This window comes from Erythrolamprus reginae, chromosome 1 (assembly GCF_031021105.1).
Source record: "Erythrolamprus reginae isolate rEryReg1 chromosome 1, rEryReg1.hap1, whole genome shotgun sequence".
NCBI classification, from domain to species: Eukaryota; Metazoa; Chordata; class Lepidosauria; order Squamata; family Dipsadidae; genus Erythrolamprus; species Erythrolamprus reginae.
Window position 1 is genome coordinate 483,332 of NC_091950.1, and position 24,189 is coordinate 507,520.

General features: G+C 50.1%; 2 protein-coding genes across 2 annotated transcripts; both read left to right on the top strand.

The window, feature by feature from the left end:
* The first annotated feature begins 158 nt into the window (after positions 1 to 158).
* LOC139158144 (uncharacterized) lies at positions 159 to 16,969 on the top strand. Its single transcript, XM_070735563.1, has 8 exons — positions 159 to 204; positions 1,369 to 1,448; positions 3,070 to 3,181; positions 11,842 to 11,966; positions 12,660 to 12,915; positions 13,617 to 13,801; positions 15,003 to 15,040; positions 16,008 to 16,969. The coding sequence occupies exons 1-8, from the start codon at positions 159 to 161 to the stop codon at positions 16,168 to 16,170; spliced, it is 1,005 nt and encodes a 334-aa protein (XP_070591664.1). The 3' UTR covers positions 16,171 to 16,969.
* On the top strand, positions 16,176 to 23,894 carry LOC139158145 (bone morphogenetic protein 2-like). The gene is made up of 7 exons (XM_070735564.1): positions 16,176 to 16,300; positions 18,646 to 19,007; positions 21,429 to 21,568; positions 22,165 to 22,287; positions 22,709 to 22,907; positions 23,290 to 23,304; positions 23,510 to 23,894. The coding sequence occupies exons 1-7, from the start codon at positions 16,176 to 16,178 to the stop codon at positions 23,890 to 23,892; spliced, it is 1,347 nt and encodes a 448-aa protein (XP_070591665.1). The 3' UTR covers positions 23,893 to 23,894.
* The last annotated feature ends 295 nt before the right edge of the window (positions 23,895 to 24,189 follow it).

The following is a 24,189-nucleotide window of genomic DNA, read 5'->3' on the forward strand; positions in this document are numbered from 1 at the left end:
GCCTCCTCCCCTGGGCCCAGCCATCCTCCCTCCTGCCTGGGGGTGTCCTGGCTCCAGAGGTGAACGACACCCCCTCCCCCATCCTCCTCAACGGGTCCCCAGTATAAATCCCCAGGACTGACCCTGGCACAAACCGGGAACCCTTCCTGGCTGGAACCATGCAGCTCCTAGCTTGGCTGACCTTCCTCCTCTCCGGCCTCCTGGGTAAGTCCTTGCCCCGTCCGTTTCCCCCCCCCCCCAGACCCATTTGAGAACCCCCAAAGGCCTCCCAAGGGCTACTGCAGAAGCTGGGAACAGGAAGATTGCAGGAGACCCCCCCCCCGCCCCCCTGAGCAAAGTTGGGACCCATCTGCCTTGCCCATGCTCCTCAACCAGCATGCCTGGGGATGATGGGAGATGCAGGTGACAGTGAGGAAGAGAGCCAGGGGAGTCCAGGGTTGCAAAACAATCAGGAGGGCCCCCTCCCACACCTATTCCTGGTCAATGTTTTCTCGGGGGGAGGATTTAACAGAAGAATGGAGTTGCAGGGGACCTTGGAGGTCTTCCAAGACGGGCTACAAGAATGGTGGAAGGTCTTAAGCATAAAACGTATCAGGAAAGACTTCATGAACTCAATCTGTATAGTCTGGAGGACAGAAGGGAAAGGGGGGACATGATCGAAACATTTAAATATATTAAAGGGTTAAATAAGGTCCAGGAGGGAAGTGTTTTTAATAGGAAAGTGAACATAAGAACAAGGGGACACAATCTGAAGTTAGTTGGGGGAAAGATCAAAAGCAACATGAGAAAATATTATTTTACTGAAAGAGTAGTAGATCCTTGGATCAAACTTCCAGCAGACGTGGTAGATAAATCCACAGTAACTGAATTTAAACATGCCTGGGATAAACATATATCCATCCTAAGATAAAATACAGAAAATAGTATAAGGGCAGACTAGATGGACCATGAGGTCTTTTTCTGCCGTCAGACTTCTATGTTTCTATGTTTCTATGTTTCTAGTCCAGCCCCCTACAGCCCTTCAGTCAGAGGGTCGTCCAACATTTTCTAGTGTTGGAGAATCCACAACTTCTGGAGGCAACTTCTGTTCCACTGATCAACCCTTCTGACTCTCAGGAAATTCCTCCTTAGTTCTAAGTTGCTTCTCTCCTTGTTTAATTTCCACCCGTTGCTTCTTGTCCTGCCCTCAGGGGCTTTGGAGAACAGCCTGGTTCCTTCTCCTTTGTGGCAGCCCCTTAATATAATAGCAGAGTTGGAAGAGACCTTGGACCAAGTCCAGAGTCACAGCTGAGATTAGAAGAAGACCTCTCAGCTGTGGCCAGGGGGACCTTTGCCCAGGTCTGCCTGATAAGGACTCTCTCCTCACAGTCACTCACGCCCTCGACACCTCACGGCCCGACTACTGCAACGTGCTCTACATGGGGCTGCCCTTGAAGAACGTTCGGAGAGTACAATTACTCCAGAACGTGGCCACTTGAGCTGTGGTGGGGGTGCCCAGGAGACCCCTGACTCCACCAGACGTAAAATACTACAATTAGACAAATTACAACTACGTGGCCTCCGATCTGATCTAAAATCATGACCCACTGACCAAACCTACACCACTGTTGATTCCCATCCACGTTTGAATGTTTGTTTCCTGGAGGACAAGCGGGTTTTGGGGGATGGCCTGTCCAGGACCCCCACAAACTTCAGAGGTTGTGGGTGCTTCCATTACTGGTAGCTTTTAAGGAGGGACTGGACAACCATTTGTTTGAAACGGCCGAGGGGAAGAAGTTGGACAACAAGACCTTCAAGACCCCTTCCAAATCTCTTTATTTTATGAGATTTGATGCATCCTGCTGCGACTGAGCCTCTCATCAGTGGAACAGCTTGCCTCATGACACGTGTGGATGCTCCATCGTTGGAAAATTTTCAAAAATAGACCGGGCAGCCATTTCAACCAGGATGGTGTTACGGCTCCTGCCTTCAGCCGGGGTGGCACAGTGGTCAGAGTGCAGCACTACAGGCTCCTTCAGCTGTAGTGAAGTTTATTTTATTTATTTTATTGGCTTATTTGTTTTGTCAAGTACATATTGGTGGTATACAGAGATATAATAATATTTATATACATGATATTAGTAATAGAGAAACATGAGGACAGGGGACGGAAGGCACGCTGGTGCACTTATGCATGGCCCTTGCTGACCTCTTAGGAATTGGGAGAGGTCAACAGTGGACAGTGTAAAGGTAAAGTTTTTGGGGTCAGGTGATACTACAGAGTCTGGTAGTGAGTTCCATGCATCAACTACTTGGTTACTAAAGTTGTATTTCTTGCAGTTCAGTTTAGAGCAGTTTATTTAAAGTTTGTATCTGTTGTGTGCTCGAGTGATGTTGTGGTTGAAGCTGAAGTAGTCATTGACAGGAAGGACGTTGTAGCAGATGATTTCATGGGTTATGCTTAGGTCGTGTTTAAGGCGACGTAGTTCTAAGCTTCCTAAACCTAGGATTGTAAGTCCAGTTGTGTAGGGGATTCTGTTGTGAGTGGAGGAGGGCTCTTCTCGTAAAGTAGCTCAGGACATTTTCTGGAGTGTTTATGTCCAAAATGCACTGTGGGTTCCAGACAGATCGAATCTCACCACCAGCTCCAGGTCGACTCAGCCTTCCCTCCTTCCCAGGTGGGTCAAATGAGGACCCAGATTGTTGGGGGCAAGAGGCTGATTCTGTAAACCACTTAGAGAGGGTTGTAAAAGCACTAGGAAGCAGTAGATAAGTCTAAATGCTATTGCTATTCCTTCCTTCCTTCCTTCCTTCCTTCCTTCCTTCCTCCCTCCCTTCCTTTCCTCCCTCCTTCCTTTGTGGGTCAAATGAGGACCCAGATTGTTGGGGGCAAGAGGCTGACTCTCTGTAAATCGCTTAGAGAGGCCTGTAAAAGCATTGTGAAGCAGTAGATAAGTCCAAATGCTGTGGCTAATGAGCAGGAGGTTGGACTAGATGACCTCCAAAGTCCCTTCCCACTCTGTCCTGTTCTGAGAAATTCTTCCTAGAGCTTCTGAACTGCTCTCCCCCTGCAGGCTATAAATCTGCCATTTCTGCCCCCCAGGTGCCGGAGTGACCGGCTGGCCACAAGGCGGCCGAAGAAACCTGCCGTCCGAGCGAGGCTGTTGCAAGAGGCAAAGGCGCCTGGTCTTCCTCGGACACGGTGAGTTGGGAGGGAGGAAGCCCCCCCTGATCAACTGAAATTCATCCTCAGTTTTTCTCCAGGGGGAAAATTCCTTTGCAAGCCCCCCCCCCCTCTCTCTCCTAGGAGATCAAAGGATTTCAAGAAGATCAAAAGATCAAAGGTGATTGAGGAAGAGAGACCGACCGGACAGCCATCTGTCTGAAAGGGTTGGCTGTCTCCTTCCTGGGTAGGGGAGTTGCTGGATGACCCCCGAGGGTCCCTTCCAGCTCTGTTCCGATTGAAGTGCAGAATCACCCTCCCCCCAAAATCACTGAATCCAGGAAGGCAGCGGAGAAATCTCTCTCTCTCTCTCTCTCTCTCTCTCTCTCTCTCTCTCTCTCTGGATGTTTGTTTATTTATTTATTACACTTGTCAAACAAGGATAGAATTATAGTTTGTATTAACGTAACAATGTATAAAGAAGTGATGAAAAGGGCAATAGGGCAGAAGGGCAGCTTGTGTGTGTGTGTGTGTGTGTGTTGCTTCCACAATACACAACTTTTCCTGCGTTTATTTTCTTCACCCAACTGAGAAAGAGTGAAAGAAAAATAACTCCAGATGAAGGTAGAGAAAGTTGTGTGTGTGTGTTTTATTCATCTGTCCATTTGACCTCATGGGTCAGCTGCAACTGAACCAATCTTGCAAATCTCCCTGCAAGATTTTGGAAAGGATGACCTTTGACCTCGCCCCAAATCCTCTCTCGCCCCCCACTATTCCCTCCTCCAGAGCCTCCACCTTTTTTTTCCAGGAGTCTTGCTGTAGGCTATTTTATTTATTTTTTAAAAAAATATTTTTTATGGGTATATAAACTTTAAAAAGAATGCAAAAAAGAAAAAATACATTATACTGTATATATTTATTTATTTATTTATTTATTGGATTTGTATGCTGCCCCTCTCTGGAGACTCGGGGCGGCTAACAAAAGTAATAAAACAATGTACAATAATAATCCAATAAATACTAAAAATGATTAAAAAACCCATTAATATAAAAAAACCAAACATACTTACAGACATACCACACATGAAATTGTAAAGGCCCAGGGGGAAAGAGCATCTCAATTCCCCCATGCCTGGCAGCAGAGGTGGGTTTTAAGGAGCTTGCGAAAGGCAAGAAGGATGGGGGCAGTTCTAATCTCTGGGGGGAGTTGGTTCCAGAGGGCCGGGGCCGCCACAGAGAAGGCTCTTCCCCCGGCTCCCACCAAGCGGCATTGTTTAGTTGACGGGACCCGGAGAAGACCCACTCTGTGGGACCTAACCGGTCGCTGGGATTCGTGCAGCAGAAGGCGGTCCCTGAGATATAAGATATACAGTGATCCCCCGCTCGTTGCGAGGGTTCCGTTCCAGGACCCCCCGCAACGAGCGGGTTTTCGCGAAGTAGCGCTGCGGAAGTAAAAACACCATCTGCGCATGTGCAGATGGTGTTTTAAACTTCCGCAGCGCTAGCGAGGAGCCGAAGATTGGGGGGCGGGGCGGCTGTTTTAAAACGTCGCCGCCGACAGGGGGGGCTCGCTAGCACCCCCCCGAACACCCAACCCGGGTTTGGGGGGGTGCTAGCAAGCCCCCCATGTCGGCGGGGATGTTTTAAAACACCCGCGCGGCTTTCCAATGAGTCCCGAAGACAAACGCAGAAGTTTGCCGTTTGTCTTTGGGACTCATTGGAAAGCTCCGATCGTTTTAAAACAGTTGCGCCGTTCTCCGCTGACTCCGGGCGAACTTCCCCGCTTTAGGAGTCAGCGGAAAACGGCGCGCCTGCTTGGCTTCGCTCGCCGCTGCAGCCAACGCGCGCTACGATCTTCCGGGCCAGCCAGGCTCAGTCACGGAAGGCAGCTGCTTGGCCCGGGATGCTGGGCCGAGAGGAGCCGGGCTTGATCCGCTGAGCCTGGCTGGCCCGGAAGATCGTAGCGCGCGTTGGCTGCAGCGGCGAGCGAAGCCAAGCCGGCAGCAATGTCGCCGCCGCTGCAGCCAACGCACGCTACGATCTTCCGGGCGAGCCAGGCTCAGTCACGGAAGGCAGCTGCTTGGCCCGGGATGCTGGGCCGAAAGGAGCCGGGCTTGAAGATCGCAGCGCGCGTTGGCTGCGGTGGCGAGGGCTTGCAATGGAGGGTGGAGGAAGCGGCCATGGGAGGGCGAGCTGCCTCAGGGAGGAGGATCGGGCGGGACCAGGTGGGGGCTGGAATTTCTCCACTGGGAAGAAGCGGCCAGGGCGAAGGGTGGGCGAGCGGCGAAGGGCGGGCGAGCAGGTGCTGGGGAGGGCTTCTCGCCCTCCCGCCAGCAAGAGGGGGAGCGAACGGCGTGGGCAGGCGAAGGGCGGGCGAGCGGCAGCGAGGAGTTTGCGTGGGCGGTGGGGAAACTCCTCGCTGACGCCAGCAAGAGGGGGAAGACCCAGGGAAGCCGCCCAGCAGCTGATCTCCCGGTTGCCATCTACGCATGCGTGCCCATAGAAAAAACGGGCACGCATGCGTAGATGGTATTTTGACTTCCGGGTTGAAAAATCGCGAAGTACCCTGTTCGCAATGGTTGGGGACGCAATAAACGGGGGATCACTGTATATATAAAAAACTAATATATAAGATATAAGATATATATATATAAAAACCAAACCAAAGAACCCACCAAAACATATACATACATTAATACCTTTTACGATGCATATATCTATTCTTATTTTATGCTTATTTGCTATTCTACTTCTATTATAGCTTTTATATCTCTAAGTAACTTAATTATAGCATCTACTGTAGTATATTTCTTCTACGTATTGATGTAATACAGTATTAGGTTCATTTGTCCTTACTATCCTGATATTAATAATAATGCATTTAACATATTTATCTCATTTCCTTCTTTCAAGCCACTCATGCAACAGGTTCCATGTTTTATACACTGCTCAAAAAAAATAAAGGGAACATTTAAAAAACAAAATATAACTTCAAGAAAATCAGACTCCTGGGAAATCAAACTGTCCACTTGGGAAGCAACACTGGTTGACAACTTCACTTTGTGGTCAGCACATTCAGCTTTGTACAGAACAAAGTATTTGAGAAACATTCACTCATTCAGAGCCAGGTTCTCTGAGGTTCCCTTTAGGATTTTTGAGCAGCATAATATTCCAAGCCTTCTTTTCCCTCCAATTCAATAATCAATTTATCCAGCTCTGCACAACCTAGGATCTGTTTTATAATTGTCTTTTCAGTAGGAACCCCTCCTTCTTTCCAACATTGTGCCAATACAATTCTTACAGCAGTTATGTAATATTATAAATGGATCATGGGCCCCTCCAGAGCCTCCATCCTTTTTGCAGGAGCCTGGCTGGAGGCAATTATTTTTTAAAAAATTCATTTATCAAAATTTATTTGCTGCCCATCTCACAATTCAAGGCAACTCTAAGCAGCTTGAGAATCCTTGGATTTTGGGGAGGGGGAGCGGAGACTGGGAGACCCCCAGAAAACCTCCCAGATTTCAATCAGAATGGAGCTGGAAGGGTCCTTAGACTTAGAGGTCTCCCAATCCAGCCCACTGCTCAAACAGGAGACCCTACACCAGCAGGGTGTCCCCTGTCCTAAAGTTTCTCTCTTGCTAGTTTAGTTTAGTTTAGTTTTATTGGCTTTGTATGCCGCCCTCTCCGGAGACTTGGGGCGGCTAACAGCAATCATAAAACAGTGTACAGTAATAATCCAATACTAAAAACGATTAAAAACCCCTTAATATAAAAACCCAAACATACATACAGACATACCATGCATAGAATTGTAAAGGCCTAGGGGGAAAGAGCATCTCAATTCCCCCAGGCCTGACGACAGAGGTGGATTTTAAGCAGCTTAGGAAAGGCAAGGAGGGTGGGGGCTATTCTAATCTCTGGGGGGAGTTGGTTCCAGAGGGACCAGAGTCAGTTGTCATGTATATAAACAGCATTATATCTTTATTTACCACTAATAGGTACTTACATAGAAACATAGAAGTCTGACGGCAGAAAAAGACCTCATGGTCCATCTAGTCTGCCCTTATACTATTTTCTGTATTTTATCTTAGGATGGATATATGTTTATCCCAGGCATGTTTAAATTCAGTTACTGTGGATTTATCTACCACATCTGCTGGAAGTTTGTTCCAAGGATCTACTACTCTTTCAGTAAAATAATATTTTCTCATGTTGCTTTTGATCTTTCCCCCAACTAACTTCAGATTGTGTCCCCTTGTTCTTGTGTTCACTTTCCTATTAAAAACACTTCCCTCCTGGACCTTATTTAACCCTTTAATATATTTAAATGTTTCGATCATGTCCCCCCTTTTCCTTCTGTCCTCCAGACTATACAGATTGAGTCCATGGAGTCTTTCCTGATACGTTTTATGCTTCAGACCTTCCACCATTCTTGTAGCCCGTCTTTGGACCCCTTCAATTTTGTCAATATCTTTTTGTAGGTGAGGTCTCCAGAACTGAACACAGTATTCCAAATGTGGTCTCACCAGCACTCTATATAGCGGGATCATAATCTCCCTCTTCCTGCTTGTTATACCTCTAGCTATGCAGCCAAGCATCCTACTTGCTTTCCCTACCGCCTGACTGCACTGTTCACCCATTTTGAGACTGTCAGAAATCACTACCCCTAAATCCTTTTCTTTTGAAGTATTTGCCAACACTGAACTGCCAATGCAATACTCAGATTGAGGATTCCTTTTCCCCAAGTGCATTATTTTACATTTGGAAACATTAAACTGCAGTTTCCATTGCTTAGACCATTTATCTAGTAAAGCTAAATCATTTACCATATTACAGACGCCTCCAGGAATATCAACCCTATTGCACACTTTAGAATCATCGGCAAATAGGCAAACCTTCCCTACCAGACCTTCCCCTATGTCACTCACAAATATATTAAAAAGAATAGGACCCAGAACAGACCCTTGTGGCACACCGCTTGTAACCTGACTCTGCTCAGAATACTCGCCATTAACAATAACTCTCTGATGTCTACGCTTCCGCCAGCTGCAAATCCATTGAACTATCCAGGAATTAAGTCCAATCTTCACTAATTTATCTATCAGCTCTTTATGTGGAACCGTATCAAAGGCTTTGCTGAAGTCCAGGTAGGCAATATCCACGGCACCACCTTCATCCAACACCTTTGTGACATAGTCAAAGAAATCAATGAGATTAGTCTGACATGATTTGCCTTCAGTAAAGCCATGCTGATTTGGGTCTTAACAAATCAGCTTACTTAACAAAACCATAAAATAAAAATAAATAAAATAAAAACATTGACCGCCTGCATCTGGCCAAGAGGTCTTCTGGGCCTTCCGCCTTGGCCGGAGAAGGCAGTGCCTTCTAAGAGAGCCAGGATGACCACTTGTTGGAGATGCTGGAGGGTTGGGCTAGATGACCTCTAGACCTCCCTCTTGCTCCCCCAAAGCATGGGCTCTGCACTGGAGAGGAATAAATTGCTTAGTCTTTAGGCTGAGAGAGTGCGCAAGGGATGACCCACAGTTGGGGGGGGGGCAGGAAAAGTGAACCCCAGATAGTCTTATAGTTACCTGCAATGGGGGGGAAGGGAGGGCAGAGCTGAAGGGGGCCAAGGTCTCTGCAGAGGGGCTGGGGTTGGATAAACCCTTTTGGAGGGTGAGAGACAGCAAACCAATTAGGGGGGGCTATTATTCCCTGCAGCTGTTTATCATTGTGCCAAGGACCCCCAAGGGTTGTATTGTTGCCATCCTTCCTGCCCCCCTCTGCCCCCCCCCCAATCTCCTCTGGGGCTGCCTCCTTCTCTCCCCCTCCTCCAGCCATGATTTTGTATATTGGCCCTTTGGCTGATAATGGCTCGTCTCTCTCCTGCCCCCCCCCCCCCCTGCTCCCCAGGTGCTAATGGAAGACACACACAGACACAGACACAGAAGACACCCACTTCCTTCCTTCCTGCATGGCATCTTTTCACCTGTCTTTTGATTCAGCCCAGCCTCTCCAGGTGGAAAGATCCATCCTAAGATAAAATACAGAAAACAGTATAAGGGCAGACGAGATGGACCATGAGGTCTTTTTCTGCCCTCAGACTTCTATGTTTCTATGTTTCTATGAAAGAGGCCCTTTGCCCTGCAAACCTCTCTCTCTCTCTCTCTTTTAGGGAGGGGTCTTTTATTCTAGGGCTTTGACATTGCTCTACTCTTCCCTATTGGGACAATATGAATGTAGCTTGTGCATTGCAACTCTCCCTTCCTCTTCCTCTTTCTCCTATGCATGTGCCAGGGAGATATTTATCTGTCTGTCTGTCCATCCATTCATGTGTCCGTCTATCCATCTGTCTGTCTGCCTGCCTGCCTGCCTGCCTGCCTATCTATCTATCTATCTATCTATCTATCTATCTATCTATCTATCTATCTATCTATCCATCCATCCATCTATCATCTATCTATCTATCTATCTATCTATCTATCTATCTATCTATCTATCTATCTATTCCACTCATCCATCCATCCATCCTCTATCTGTCTGTCTGTTTGTCTTATCATCTTCTGTGATTTAAAAAACTGATAGCAAAGTGGGATGGTGTTTTATCTTCTTCCTTTAGTATTTCAATGCTGATTGATCGATCACATTTAGACTATAGAATCCTAGGCTTGGAAGCGACCTTGGGGGTCTTCTAGCCCCCTGTTAAAGCAGGAAACCTTCCACCCTCCCTCACACAAAGGGAATCTTTATCTGGGTGGCATCCAAATAAAAGGTTAAAAACAGAAAAACTGGATATAAAAACTTAAAACGTAAGAGGCAAAGGAGAGTTAAAATTCAACGGTAAAGATTAATTAAAAGGTGGGGGGGGAGCATTAATCAGCCCACCTCCATTATGTGGGGCCAATGATGGTGTGATAATTGGTGCCATTAGCAATTGATAATGGATGGGATAATGGGATGAGACAGGAATAGTGATCAGTGCTCTGAGTCCTTTGCTGTCTGTGATTGAGGCCTTTGAGAGTCAATTTCCGAATGTCCATCCACCAGGAGGCTGTTTGGGAAAAGAGGAATCTCATCCTGTTATTCCCCTTAAGTGGGAGGCAGAAGGGGGGACCCAGCTGGGGGGGTCTGGGGATGCGGAGGAAGAGGAAGCCTTTTTTTTACAGACATTTTATTATATACATATTTACTATGGGAGCTACACAAGGGCTGGATTTTGCAAAGGGGCAAAATGCTAAATCAAGGGGGATCATTTCCGACTGTGGAACCAGGCAGCCTACCTTGCAGGGGTGTCTGTTTGCAAAGACAAAAACAACAAAACTAGGCAAGTAATTTTTGGAGAAAAAGAGGGATGAAAATTGGGATAATAACACCACTGTGGAGAAATGGAGAAGGTGGCAGGAGGAGAGGGAATCTCGGGGTCATATGCGAGTATAAAGCTTTCGTGTGACCAAACTGAGACTGCTGAATCAGGTTTTGGTCACCACACTATAAAAAAGATGTAGAGACTCTAGAAAAAGTGCAGAGAAGAGCCTCAAAGAGGACTAGGGGACTGGAGGCTAAAACATCCGAAGAACGGTTGCAGGAACTGGGCACGGCTACTTTAATGCAAAGAAGGACCAGGGGAGACATGATGGCAGCCTTCCAGTATCTCAGGGGTTGCCCCAAAGAAGAAGGAGTCAAGCTATTCTCCAAAGCTCCTGAGGGGAGGACAAAAAGCAATGGGTGGAAACTGACCAAGAAGAGGTTCAACCTGGAAATAAGGAGGAACTTTCTGACAGTGGGAAAAATCAAGAGAAACAGGAGCCAGCCGTGGGCAGCAGCTGCCAAAAAAGCCCCCAACCCAGTTCTAGGCTGCACAAGGGAGAGAATGAAGATCACGTGAAGGGTTAATGCCACTTTATAAGGCCTTGGTGAGGCCACACTTGGAATCCAGCATTCAGTTTTGGTCGACACAATGGAAAAAAAGGATGTTGAGACTCTATAAAAAGTGCAGAGAAGAGCCTCAAAGAGGACTAGGGGACTGGAGACTAAAACCTATGAAGAACGGTTGCAGGGACGTAGGAATCCAAGTGTGGTCTTATAAAGTGCTATTAACCCTTCGCATGATCTTGATTCCATCCCTCTCTTGATGCAGCTGTGTTGGGGGCTTTTTCGGCAGCTGCTGCCCACGGCTGGCTCCTGTTTACACGGTCGTCCGCCAGGACTCCAAGGTCCCTCTCACAGTTGCTTCTGTTGAGCCAGGTAGCCCATGGACTGCACCTGTGCATTTTGATTTTCTTGCCTTAGAACCTTTTTCCACCACTGAATTCCATTGTTGAAGTTTGTGAAGATCCTTCAGTATTTTGTGCCTGTCTTCTGCAGTGTGGATGAACTATCCAATCAAACCCACATACACAGAGAATCAGTTACAGGCCGGACGTGATGAGATGTTACATTCATGTCTCCACAACTCTGGACAGTCGGGTGGGAGCAGTACAGACAGCTGGTTCCATTAGGCCGGGGCAGCCACAGAGAAGGCCCTCCCCTGTGGGACCCCCAACTGCCTTGTTTAGTTGACGGGATCTGGAGGAGGCAACTCCTTGTGATCTGATCGGTCTCTGGGAGGGATGCGGCAGGAGACATGAATAGTCTGGTCCTGAGCCACGCAGGGCCTTATCGGTGATAGCCATAATGGTCCTGTGGGTTTTCCTCCGCAGATCTTTCGGGCAGCCCCGTGAGCGTTGACGTGGGGCTGTGCAGAAGCCTCTCTGCCAGGGGGCAATCGACCCCTTCGGGCCTTCCCAGAAAGCTTTCCCCGCTGGACTCCCACCGGACCCTCAAGGTGAGGCTTCCTTCCTCCCGTCCAGAGCCGGCCTTGAAGGCCCCCCTGGCACCTCTTTCCTTAGCCCCACCCTGGCCGGATGGGTGCAGAGCTTTCCATTTGGGGGTGGGCAGCCCAGTAGCCCCACACGGAGCAAGTTGAAGAGTTGGGGATGGGCAGGGGGCAGTTTGAATGTGGAGGAAAGAAGATGGAATGGAGGAGAAAGAAGGAGGAGGAAGGAAGAAAGAGGGAAAGAAAGAGAGAGAAAGGGAGGGAGGGAGGAAGATGGAAGGAAGGAAAAGGAGGAAGGCAGGGAAGGAGGAAGGGAAGGAGGAAGGAAAGGGAGCGAAGGAGGGATGGAGGAAGGAAGATGGATAGAAGGAGGGAGGAAGATGGAAGAGAAAGAAGGGAGAGAGAGAGAAGAAGAAGGACAAAGGCAAGGAAGGAAAAGGAGGAAAAGGAGGGAGGAAGAGAGGAAGGAACATGGAAGGGAGGAGAAAGAAGGGAGGAAGAAAGAAAAGAAGGAAGGAAAAAAGGAAGGAGTGGATGATCCTTGGGCCTCTCCCAAAGGCAGGAGGGAGGGTTGCATGGCCCCCCGTCCCCCCTCCCCCATTTCCAGAAAGGGGTCTTGGGGCAGGGAGGCCTGGGGGGGGCACCATGTGGTTTCCCTCTGACTCCCGCCTGGGCCTTCCCCTCCCTTCCCTGTGTTGGCAGGAGGGGCCCGGGGGAGACCCCCACCCGCAAGGCCGCTGCTGCCCACCCGGCTCCCGCTGCCAGCCCAGCCGCCTCCTGGTGCAGGACCGGTGGCTGCGCGAGGGCCCTCGACCGGTGGAGGTGGTGGACAGGTGCCAGTGCCAGGCCAGCCCCCAGGAGTGCGTCCGCTCGCCCGCCCTGAAGACCTTCTTCCCCGACTCCCCCCTGGAGCAGACCCTGGACGTGGGCAGCTGTGCCGGGGCCCCTCCCACCCGAGGTGAGCCAGACGGGCCTCCAGACGGGCCAAGATGGGTCCTGGCTGGGACGAGGAACCTGGGGGGGGGGGGGTGTTGCTTGGGGTCCCAAGGGGGGGAGGGTTGGCCTGCAAGGGCTGGAGAAGATGCCTTGGAATGGGGGGGCAGCTCTTTCCCCCTCCCCACAAGACCAGGCAGAGCTCTAGGCCTCACTCCCTACGCCAGGCTGGGTCTCCCATTGCAACCCAGTTCATGGAGTGGATAATTGATTGGTTATCAATTAATGAATTGATAAGATAGAAGATAAGATAGAAGATAAAGTAAGACAAAATAAGCTTTATTGTCATTTTTACTTTTTAATTGTAACTAACAAATGAATGAACAAATGAACAAACTGACGCACAAATGAACTAAATAACAAACTAACTAACGAATGAATGAACAAGTGAACAAATGAACGAAGGAACCAACTAACTAACGTACTAACTACTGAATAAACAAACTAATGAACTAACTAATTAACTAATGAATGAACAGAACAAGTAAGAAACTAAGTAACGAATGAACGAACAAATAAACGAATGAATGAACGAAGGAACGTAGCCAGTCTCCCAGGGGCAGCAGAGCAGAGAGGGGCCTGTCTATCTGTGCAGAAGGAGGCTCTGCCACCGAGCCCGGTGCAGCTGGTGTCCACTGGTGGGTGACTCTCTTGCCTCCCTGCCAGGTGGGCCGTTCTGCCGGCCAATGGGGTTCCACTCGGTCCTCCTGCAGGGCCCCAACGGGAAGCGCCTGGTCCGGACGCTGGAGGGCTGTCGGGCCCAAGGGACCCCTTGCCACCGACTGCCCCGCTGGGAACATTACTCGGAGGTGGTGCTGGACGCCGGAGGGAGGAGGAGAGAGCAGCGGAAGGTCTGTGCTTGGGTGCCCCCCCACCCGTTGCCCCCTCCCCAAGGGAATGGTGTCCCCCCCCCCCAAGTCACAGCAAAGGGCCCAGGAGTTAGTTTGTGGGGGGGGGGGAAAGCAAGAATCCAGGGGGATCCAAGCAGCATCTCTCCCACTGCAGTTTCTCCCAAGCAAAGACCCCCCCCCAAAAAATATGGTCGCAGCCTGGAATTCCTGCACCGACTATGACTGCTCCTTAGGGCAATTTTGGGTTTTCGGTTTTATTTAATAATAATAATTTAATAATAATTTATTAGATTTGTTTGCTGCCCCTCTCTGCAGACTCGGGGGGGGAGGGGGGGGCTTACAAAATATTTTATTTTTATTTATTTATTTGGATTCCTAGTCTGCCCTTCTCCAGTGGACTCAGAGCGGCTTACAAAACAATAGCAGTGAAAAATACAAAATACAAAATGTATGAAACCCAAGCATAAAACCTAAATTTTTGGTCATAATTTTTAAAAAATCTTTATTAAAGAAAAAAACACCAAGACAACAAAATATATATGTTTGCATATACACAGACCACAAAAATGTAATTTGAAAATGGGGAATGTGAAAACGAATACAAATATATGGTTTTTACATTAAACCTCTTTCACGATAGGTAGTTAGTGTCTTGGTTAAATAAAAAAGGGGAAAAAATTGCCATAATTTTTATTTACTTTAATTTTTCTTAATTTTCTTATATTTACGTCTCAAATCTTAAAACCACGGACATTTAAAACCAGGTCAAGCAAGTTTATTTATTATTTATTAGTTCTATCGTGATGCTTACAACACAAAGAAATTGTTCAAAAGAACCCCCCAAATGTCATTGCTCCTCGGCAGGGTTTGGGGCTGGGGGGAGGCCGAGGGCAGAGGGCCCGGAATCCGGGCACCTGGGCAGAGCTCAGCCTGACCCTCAAAAAAGGGGGGCTGGTAGCCATTTGGGGCCTTAAGAGGTGGGGTGAGGTAGAAGGGGGCCATGCCAGCCTCACCCATCCTCCACAGCCAAGAGTGCCCCTGTGAGAGAGAGGGGGGGGGGTGAGGGGAATTTGGGAATTGGGTGGGTTTTTTTAGAAAAGGACTCAACACCATTTATTTGGGGCTGGGGGAGAAAGACCAGCTCTTTGCAAAGGGAGCCCCCAGCCCCTTTCTCTTCTCTTTTGTCTTCCAAATCTTCCAGGAAATGGACCTGGGACGGTGCTCAGGAAGATGCCAAAGGTAAGGCAGCCCAGGTGGGGGTTGGGGGGGCAGGTACACACACACATAAACATACACCCCCAGCGAGTCCCCCCTTTCATTTCCTCCTGGTGTGTATTGGGGTCCTGGGCTTAGAGGCTGTGACAGACAGACAGGGAGGGAGGCTGCCCGCTTTGCTCCTGGTCTGGGGGGCAAGAGTAGAGCAAAGCCCCCCCCCCCCCAAGAGTGCAGGGAGGGATGTGAATTCTGAGAATTCAACATCTGGAGAGGAAGAGAGACAGAGAGAGAGAAAAGTGGGCATTGGCTCTGATTTCTCCCCCTCTCTCTGTCTCTCTCTCCTCCCCCCTCCCATCATTTCTCTCTTTCTGGTAAGGGGGGGGGGGCTGCTTTTTAGGTTCATCACTTGTAGCCTCATTTGCCTTGCTTGTATCTCTCTCGCTCTCCCCCTACCTACCTACCTACCTACCTATCCATCCCTCCATCCCTCCATCTAATCACATTTCTTCTGGGACTCAGGGAAGTTCAAAGTAAACAAGCAGAGAATGTAAAACAATCTAATATTAAAAATACCTTAAAATGTCAGTACTAAGACAAGTAAACATCTAAACATAAGTTACACTCTAAACACCCTAATATTTAAAAACTGACCATTCCCCTTCATTCCACCATTCTTCACTCATGGGCCAGGAGTGGGTGTAGAAACTTCAGTGCCTCCAAGCCTGTTGGCAGAGATGCATCTTCAATGCCTTATGGAAGGCCAGGAGGGGGAGGTACAAATCTCGGGGGGGGGGAGCTGATTCCAGAGGGCTGGGGCTGCCACAGAGAAGGCCCTTCCCCTGGGCCCTGCCAGATGGCATTGCCCGGCTGACGGGACCTGGAGAAGGCCGGCTCTGTGGGACTTAACCGGCCACTGGGATTCATAAGGCAGAAGACGGTTCGGTAGATAATTTTTCCTTCCTCACGGCCCCTGTCTCTCCCCCTCCCCTAGGGAGCCAGTGGGGACCAGAGCCGCTGCCCATCACTGCATCCCTGACAGTTACGAGACAAAGACTTTCCAAAGCCGGACCGGAGAGCTGCGCACCCTCTTTGTCATCCGGACGTGCAAGTGTGGACCCAAACCTTCGGGGGCCTCCATGCTACCCCACGTCTGAAGGAAATGAGGGCAACAGCCGTGCCCCCCTCCCACTTCTCTCCTCCTCAGAGCGACTGCAGCACCCTGGAAGAGGGAAGATGCGATGTAGAAATAAAAGCAATCCAGAACGGGAGGGTCCAGCTGGTGGGGTTGGCATCCAGGGTGATGGAGCAAAAGCTCCAGAGGGATTTTCATTGCAACTCCAACCAGGCTGCATTTTCTTCTTGGGGGGCTGGAAAGACTGAGGCTGGGGCTGGCTGGTTCTTGGGGGGGGAGTCATCCTTCATGGTGTGGGGGGGTGTAACTCAAGTCTAGCTATTCACGCAGAAGCTCTTTCTCCAGGTTTAATCCATTTGCGCAGTGACCCAAATGGGGCTCATTCTAACCAAGGGGGCCAGAATGCCCGATCGAAGCCCCCTGACCCATAAAGGCACCGCCTGGTTTAGGGATTTCTTGGATTTTGGGGAGCCTGAAGATTTTTTAAAACCTATGGGGAAATGGGCAGCCTCAAGACGGGCCCCATCTAACATAATAACATCAACAACAGAGCTGGGAGGGGCCTTGGAGGTCATCTAGTCCAGCCCCCTGCCTAGGCAGGAGACCCCACACGACTTCAGACAGAAGGGTATCCAACATTTTCTTATTTCAATCCATACATAAATCCATATACCTTCAAACATTATAACATTACAATAAATGCATCATTACACACTTCAATCAATCATAAATTATTCATAGATGTGACATTTTTCCCCAGGTTTATTTTTCCAAAGTTGTGCTTGTAAAAAAAAAGGAAAAAAATAAATCTAATTTTGTCATCTGGAGTAGCCATTACTTCAAAAAAATAATGATGCAGGGCCAAGGGATGTCTTCTGGGGGGGGGATGGATGCGGGGGGGCCTGGGAACTGCAGGTGTGGGGGTGAGGGGCTGGAATACACCCCTCCCCTTTGGAGGTCTGGACATGGGTCATGTGGCAACAAACAGGACAATAGATTGCAACAGGTCACATGTATAAGGCTGACCGTTCCAGAAGCCTACTGGGCCAAAAATCTAAAATTTTAAAAAGAACCACCTGTGAACAATAGTGGAGACAGGAGACCTTGGTCTCTAGTCTAGACCACAAGAGGAACCAGATGTGTCTCCCCCTGCAGCAACAGCAGCCTAAAGAGCGGATCCAATCCTTGGTTGCAGAAACAGAGGCAGAGAATCAGGATCACGTGAAGTCTTGGCAGCTGCTTTGTAAATCCTTAGTAAGGCCACACTTGGAATTCCGCATCCAAGTTTAGTCACCAGGATACAAAAAGGATGTGGAGACTCTGGAAAGAGTGCAGAGAAGAGCCACAAGGAGGACTAGGGGACTGGAGGCTCAGACACAGAACGAACGGTTGCAGGAACGGGGTTTATGTCCAGTTGAATGGAAAGAAGGACCAGGGGAGACGGGAGAGCAGCCGTCCAGGATCTCAGGGGCTGCCACAAAGAAGAGGGAGTCAAGCTCTTCTCCAAAGCCCCCGAGGGTGGAACAAGAAGCCATGGGTGGACATTAAACAAGGAGAGCAGCAACTTATTTATTTATTTAATTTTCCTTCCTTCCAATACACAATAATACACAATGAAGTTCATAGAAGATTCACTTGAGTAAAATACATTAGAGAAAGAAGAGAAGAGAAAATAGAGGAGTAAAATGTATCAATGAGAGAATGGAAGAAGAGATACAGGGATAGAGGAGAAGAGATAGGAGATATAGGAGAGACAATAGGACAGGGGGGGGGGCACTTATGCAGGCCCCTTACAACTAAGGACTTAGAACTAAGGAGGAATTTCCTGAAGGTTAGAACAATTAACCAGTGGGACTGCTTGCCACCAGAAGTTGTGGGTGCTTTGCTCCAGCCCTGGAGATTCTCCCGAGCAGATCGGAGGGCCCCCTGTCTGAAATACTGGAGGGGCAGAGGATCCTGTGGGGCTGGCTGGGAAGAGAGAGAGGGCTAAAGAGTTCTCAGGAATTAAGCCTGCTGGGAGAGGGGGCAGCACTGGTGATTGGGGGCTTCAGTGACCACCCATCTTTTTGGCCTCAATCTGTTTCTATGCTTCTATAAGGGACCCATTCGTGGTGAAGGGCACTGCCCCATGGAGGGCTCCCCCCTTTTGGCTGCTTCCCCCCCACTTTCCCCCCTAATTCCTGTCTGCAAATGGCCCCCCACCGCTGCCCATGAGATGCCCGTTAGCCCCCCGTGGAGAGGCAACTCACCTGGCTGGCAGCCTCCCACCCTCAATAAACTTTGGGGAGGCCTGTCTGTGTGTTTGGGGGGGGATTCTCCCCACTCCTTCCTGCCAACCCCAAGCACACAGTCAAGCCCCCCTCCCCCAAACTGGAAGGGTGTGTGTGTCCCTGCCAAGGAATCCACAGCCCTGGCAGGTGTGGACTGAGCTAATGGGGTGATTGGCACCTTGTTAGTGGGCCCATTCATCCCCTGCTCTGCCTTGATGGCCCATCAGCCCCTGCCCCTTTGGCTGGGGGGCTATAAAGGAGGCCTGGGCCGGCCCAGAGCAGCTAGTCCTCTTGAGGAACCCAGAAGCACCTGAGATGATGAAGCTCCTGTCCTTGCTGCTGCTCCTGCTCACCTGGGCCCCTGCCTTGCCCGCCAAGCCCACCTGGGGCTCCGAAGACACCCGGGACCAGGCCCTGAAGCAGCTGCTGGAGGTCTTTGGCATCGCGGAGCCCCCCCAGATCCCCCGAGAGGCCAAGGAGCCCCCGCAGTACATGGTGGACCTCTACAACACTGTGGCTGACGCTGATGGGGTCACCAAGGACCCCCACCTCCTGGAGGGCAACACCGTGCGCAGCTTCCTGGACCGGAGTGAGTGCCCGGAGTGGGCAGGGGGCTTTGCTGCAGGAAGAAGTGGGGGGAGAAGGAGAGGAGGGGGCAGGGGGGTTAATTCCAAGGCTGCTGCTTGAAGATTCAAGAATAACCCCCCCTTCTCCTGCTAGAGAGGGAGCAGTGGGACAGGCAAGAAAAGCCCCCCCCTCTTCCCCCCATCTCTTGAAGGGCTTCCATGCAGAAGTTGTGGGGAGAGCCATTGGTCTGACATGCTGTGCGTCCTCCCCAGGATGGACTAGAAGACCTCAAAGTCCCTTCTAGCTTTGTGATTCCTCACAGGGATGCCTAAGAGGTCATCTAGAAGAGCCTGAGTCTCCCCTCTTCTAACCTGCCCCCCCTTTCCCCTGATTCTTTCTTTCTTTCTTTTTCCTTCCTTCCTTTTCCTCTCTCACTTTGTGTCACTTTCTCTTTCTCTTTCCTTCCTTTCTCTCCCTCTCATGTTCCCTTCCTTCCTCTCTCTCTCACATCTCTCCCTCTCTCTCTCTCTCTTTCTCTTCCTTCCCTCCCTCCCTCTCTCTTTTCTCTTTCTTTCTTTTCCTATGCTGCCCAACTCCCTGGGGACTCAGGCCATCTTTAAACCAGGCTGACCACTCCAGGGCATCCTTGACCAGGGAGGGATGGGAACTGGAGTCCTTTCTGACAAACTGGAAGAGCTGGGGGCAAGGCCACCTCCTGCCCCTATTGCCATGGAGGGGGGGGGGGCTTCTGTTGTGCAGATGGGGGAGGGGCTTCTTTGCCCCCCCCCCCCCAGAGTTGGCAACTGACAATTTAATTTGATTTAATTAATTTGATTTATTGTATTTCTACGCCGCCCAACTCCCAAAGGACTCTGGGGGGCTTACAACGGGATATAGAAAATACACATTAAAAAATCATAAAAGATTAAAAAACAGTTTTTTAAAAAGCATCTCAAAATCCTGGAGCCCCCCCCGTTCTTTCTAACCCCCCCCCTCACTGTGTGCAGCAATTTCTCCTTCCACTCCAGGACTGAACCCCTTTCTGCCTTGAAATTGCCCTCTGCCCCCCCCTCAATTTGGCTAACAGGTGTGTCCCCCCACCCCCAAATCTCCCTCCAAGCCCCTGAGCATGAGCAGCGTTTGTGTCTGTTGGGGGGGGGTTGAATATTTGAACACTGGAAACAAGAGATCCAGCTTTCTCTTCCCTCTTTTGACCGTTATGGTCATTCCCAAAGATTGGGAGAAAGTTCTTAGTTCCGGCCCAGGGATGGTGGGAGGGGGGGGGCAGGGTCCCTCTACAGCTGTGTTTCCCCACCGTGGCCACTTGAAGAGATCTGGAGTTGCTGGGAGTTGAAGTCCAGATCTCTTCAAATGGTCAAGGTTGGGAAACACTGGTCTAAACTCTAAAGGGGTTTTATTAGTTGTTATAATTGATCATTCATTTGACCAGTTTCAATGGGGTTTCTTTATATTTGACTTTTTTCTATTGTAATCTTTTATTGATATAAGCCACCCTTTCTTTCTTTCTCCCTCTTTTTCTTTCTATCTATCTATCTTTCTTTCTATCTATCTTTCTTTCTATCTTTCTCCCTCTTTTTCTTTCTTTCTATCTTTCTTTCTCTTTTTCTTTCTATCCATCTATCTATCTTTCTATCTATCTTTCTCCCTCTTTTTCTATCTATCTATCTTTCTTTCTTTCTATCTTTCTCCCTCTTTTTCTTTCTTTCTTTCTATCTTTCTTTCTCTTTCTTTCTTTTCCCTTTCCCCTCACTTCTTTTCTTTCTTCTGTCCTCTTTTCTCTTCCTTTTGTGTTTTCTTTTTTTGCTTGTCCTTATAATTGTATTTGATTATTTCTTTTGTGTTTTTCCTATATGCAAATAACTAATAAAGATATATTTTTTTAAAAAAGAAGTAAGATAAAATAAAATAAAAAACGAAACAAAATGAAATAAATAAAGTTCTTTTTTTTAACCTCCCCTTCCTCAGTTGGGAATATTAGTTGAAGAAACATTTTCCCCATTGGTCAAGAATTGGGGAGGGGGCTTTTTGAAGTTGGGGGCAGCTCTGTAAATTGGTTTTGATGGGACACCTAAAGTTTTGGGAAAGGTTTGGTGCAGATCAGTCTCTGCCCCTTTTAAGGGTGGCAGGAAACTTTGGTGCTTTAAAGATGATTCATTTCCAGTGCTGTTTTTTTCACTCAGCCTTGGGGACTCCAACTCCCATCTGGTTGGGGAACTCTGGGAGTTGAAGTCCACCCCAAGTTCTCAAAGTTGAAAAAGAGTGATTGATAAGAGGGAGAGCCTGCCCCGGCTGAACCAATGAGGGACCCTTTGCAGACCCAGACCCAGTGGGGCGCATGGGCCCCGCTCCTCTTCCTTTCGCTCCACCTGGCAGGGCTGTCGTGGGCCTCTCGGTGCCAACCCCCCCCTTCCTTCCCTTTCAGCTCACGGTGACCAGATGCTGCTCTTCCTGGTGTCCAGCGTGGCCAAGAACGAGATTGTCCTCTCGGCCGAGCTGCACCTCTTCAAGCTGCGGGCCAGGGGGGGCGAGGGGGCCACCCTGCAGAGGCAGCACTACTGCCAGGTACGCTCAGAGGCCCCCTGGACGTCCAGCGGAGAGGCTGCCCACTGCCTGCAGGTCCAGCTGGGACACCCCCACCCCCACCCAATACCTCTAGTGCTGAAGCATCCCCCAGTGGCGCCCCCGCCCCAGAATTGGAGGGCAGCTGCTCCTTGGGGGCATCTTGGCCTCCTGGGGGGCAGGAACTGAGCTCTCCTGGCCCTCCGAGGTAGACTGACCCTGACAAGGGAGGCTCCTCTTTGCCCCTATGGTCTATTGGGGGAGCCCCTCCATCCCCACTGCCTTCTATTCCTCCCTCCTCTGCCTCCTCCCACTCCTCACCCCTCCTCCTTCTCCCCCTCCCCTCCCCCTTGCCCTCTTCCTTTTCCAAAAGCGGCCATCAAGCGGGGGCCACTGGGGATGATAGGAGATGTAGTCCCATCATATTTTGGGAGGTGACCAGGTTGCAAAAGGTGGGCTAAAAAAACTGACCGACAGCAGCCGGAGAAAGACCACCAGGTTAGGGGAGCATGTGCAGAGTCCCCTGAATCTCTGGGGGGGGGGGAAGGCCCCCCCACCTTAAGACTTCAGCTCATCCTACTCTCATTCTCCCCCCCCAGGTGAGCATTTACCAGGTGCTGGACAAGGACCACCCGGAAGCCCCCCAGGGGAGAAAGCTGCTCTCGGCCCGGCTGCTGGCCCTGCAGGGCTTCGGCTGGGAGGTTTTCTCCATCACCCAGGCGGTGAGTGCTGCCCTCCAGGGGGGGCCATGGGGAGGGGGCTTGGGTACCCTGGATTCCACATGCATCTGTGTGCTTGTATGGGGGGGCGTTTGCCTGGGGCTTGGCTCACTCACTCGACCGCTGCAGGACCCTCACTGATGCCCCCACCTGCATGTATGTGTTTGAGGGCTGAGAACAGGGGGGGGGGGGGGGTTGTCTGGGGCTTGGCTCACTCACTTGAGCCCTGCAAGATGCCCCCCACCTACATGTCTGTGTAGGGGGGGCTGAGAACAAGTGGGGTCAGGCATTAGGGAAAGCAGGTAGAATGCTTGGCTGCATAGCTAGAGGTATAACAAGCGGGAAGAGGGAGGTGACTGGGGGCTGGGCTCACTCCCTGGAGCTCAGCAGGGGGAGGCCAACCGATTGCCCCCCCCCTTTCCAGGTCCGTGACTGGGTGTCGGAAGAGAGCAGCAACCAGGGCCTGCTGGTGACGGTGCAGGGCCTCGGAGGGGCCGCCCTGGACCCCCACGCCGTGCAGTTCGCCTCCGGCAGGGACCACCACACCAGCAAGAAGCCCATGCTGGTCCTGTTCACGGACGACGGGCGGAGGGCACCAGCCCTGCCCAGTGGCGGCTTCCCCGGTGAGTCCCCCTCTTCCAAGTGATCAAAGCCATGGAGGCTGCAGTTGAGTGTTTCCAAGCGTAAAGTGATGGACTTGGGGGGAAGGAGTCCCCCCCCCAGTCTTCTGTGTTTCTTTCCTTTCTCTTCTTTGTTTGATGTGCAATTTTCTTTCTTTGTATTTTTATTATTTTTATTATTATTATTATATTAATTAGATTTCACAAGAAGAATTTTTAGTGGATAAAGTCTTTTTCTCTTGCAAGGGTTCTGGAGAATACATAAGGAGGGGGGGGGGTAGGCACAATGCCATACACCTGAATTAGTAAACGGATAGTGAATAATCGAAAAAGGCTTAAAGGGAATCAAAGTTGAATTCAATTAGAAGAAAATTAAGACATCTAGATGACAAAATCAGAGGTCAAGATTGAGGGGTTTGATGAATACCGGAGGTAATTAATTCGGAACTAATAATTTATCGAAAGGGGGAACTAACTCAATACTGCTTTTATTGTATTATGGAGTTATTTTGAAATGTATTGAAAAAGTTTGTATGGAGAAAAAAAAAATTACCTGGAAAAAAAATTAATTCTATTGCCCCCTTTGTGCCCCCCCTCACCTGCAGGCCTGCTGTCTGCCCCCGAGCCCCCCTCCAACCGCAGCCGCAGCCCCCGCTGGGCCGAGAGCCCCCTGCCCTGCCAGCGCTACCCGCTGCCGGTGGACTTTGACGAGATCGGCTGGACGGGCTGGGTGATCTCCCCGCGCGGCTACAACGCCTACCACTGCAAGGGCACCTGCCGCTTCCCGCTGGGCCAGAGCATGCGGCCCACCAACCACGCCACCGTCCAGTCCATCATGCACGCCCTGAAGCTCAGCCCGGAGGTCCAGCCGCCCTGCTGCGTCCCGGACAAGCTCTTCTCCATCAACCTGCTCTACTTCGACGACGACGAGACCGTGGTCCTCAAGCAGTACGACGGCATGGTGGCCGACAGCTGCGGCTGCCACTGAGGTCCCCAGGCAGCCCCCCTCCCTCCCTCCCTCCCTCCCCGGGCACTGTGTGTGTGTGTGGAGGGGTGGCTGGCACAGGGATGCCCCCTCCCACCTCCAAACCCGACCTTGGTCCCTCTGAACCTCCCTAGAGGAGATCCGACAGCCGGGACTTTTTCTCTGTAAACCCCAAAGGGTCCAACTTTTAAGACCGGCGGGACTTCAACCCCCAGAATTCCACAGCCAGTTACTCCCCCCTGCCCTAAATTTATTTATTCGACTTATTTATTATAGTATCCCGCCCAGTCCCGAAGGACT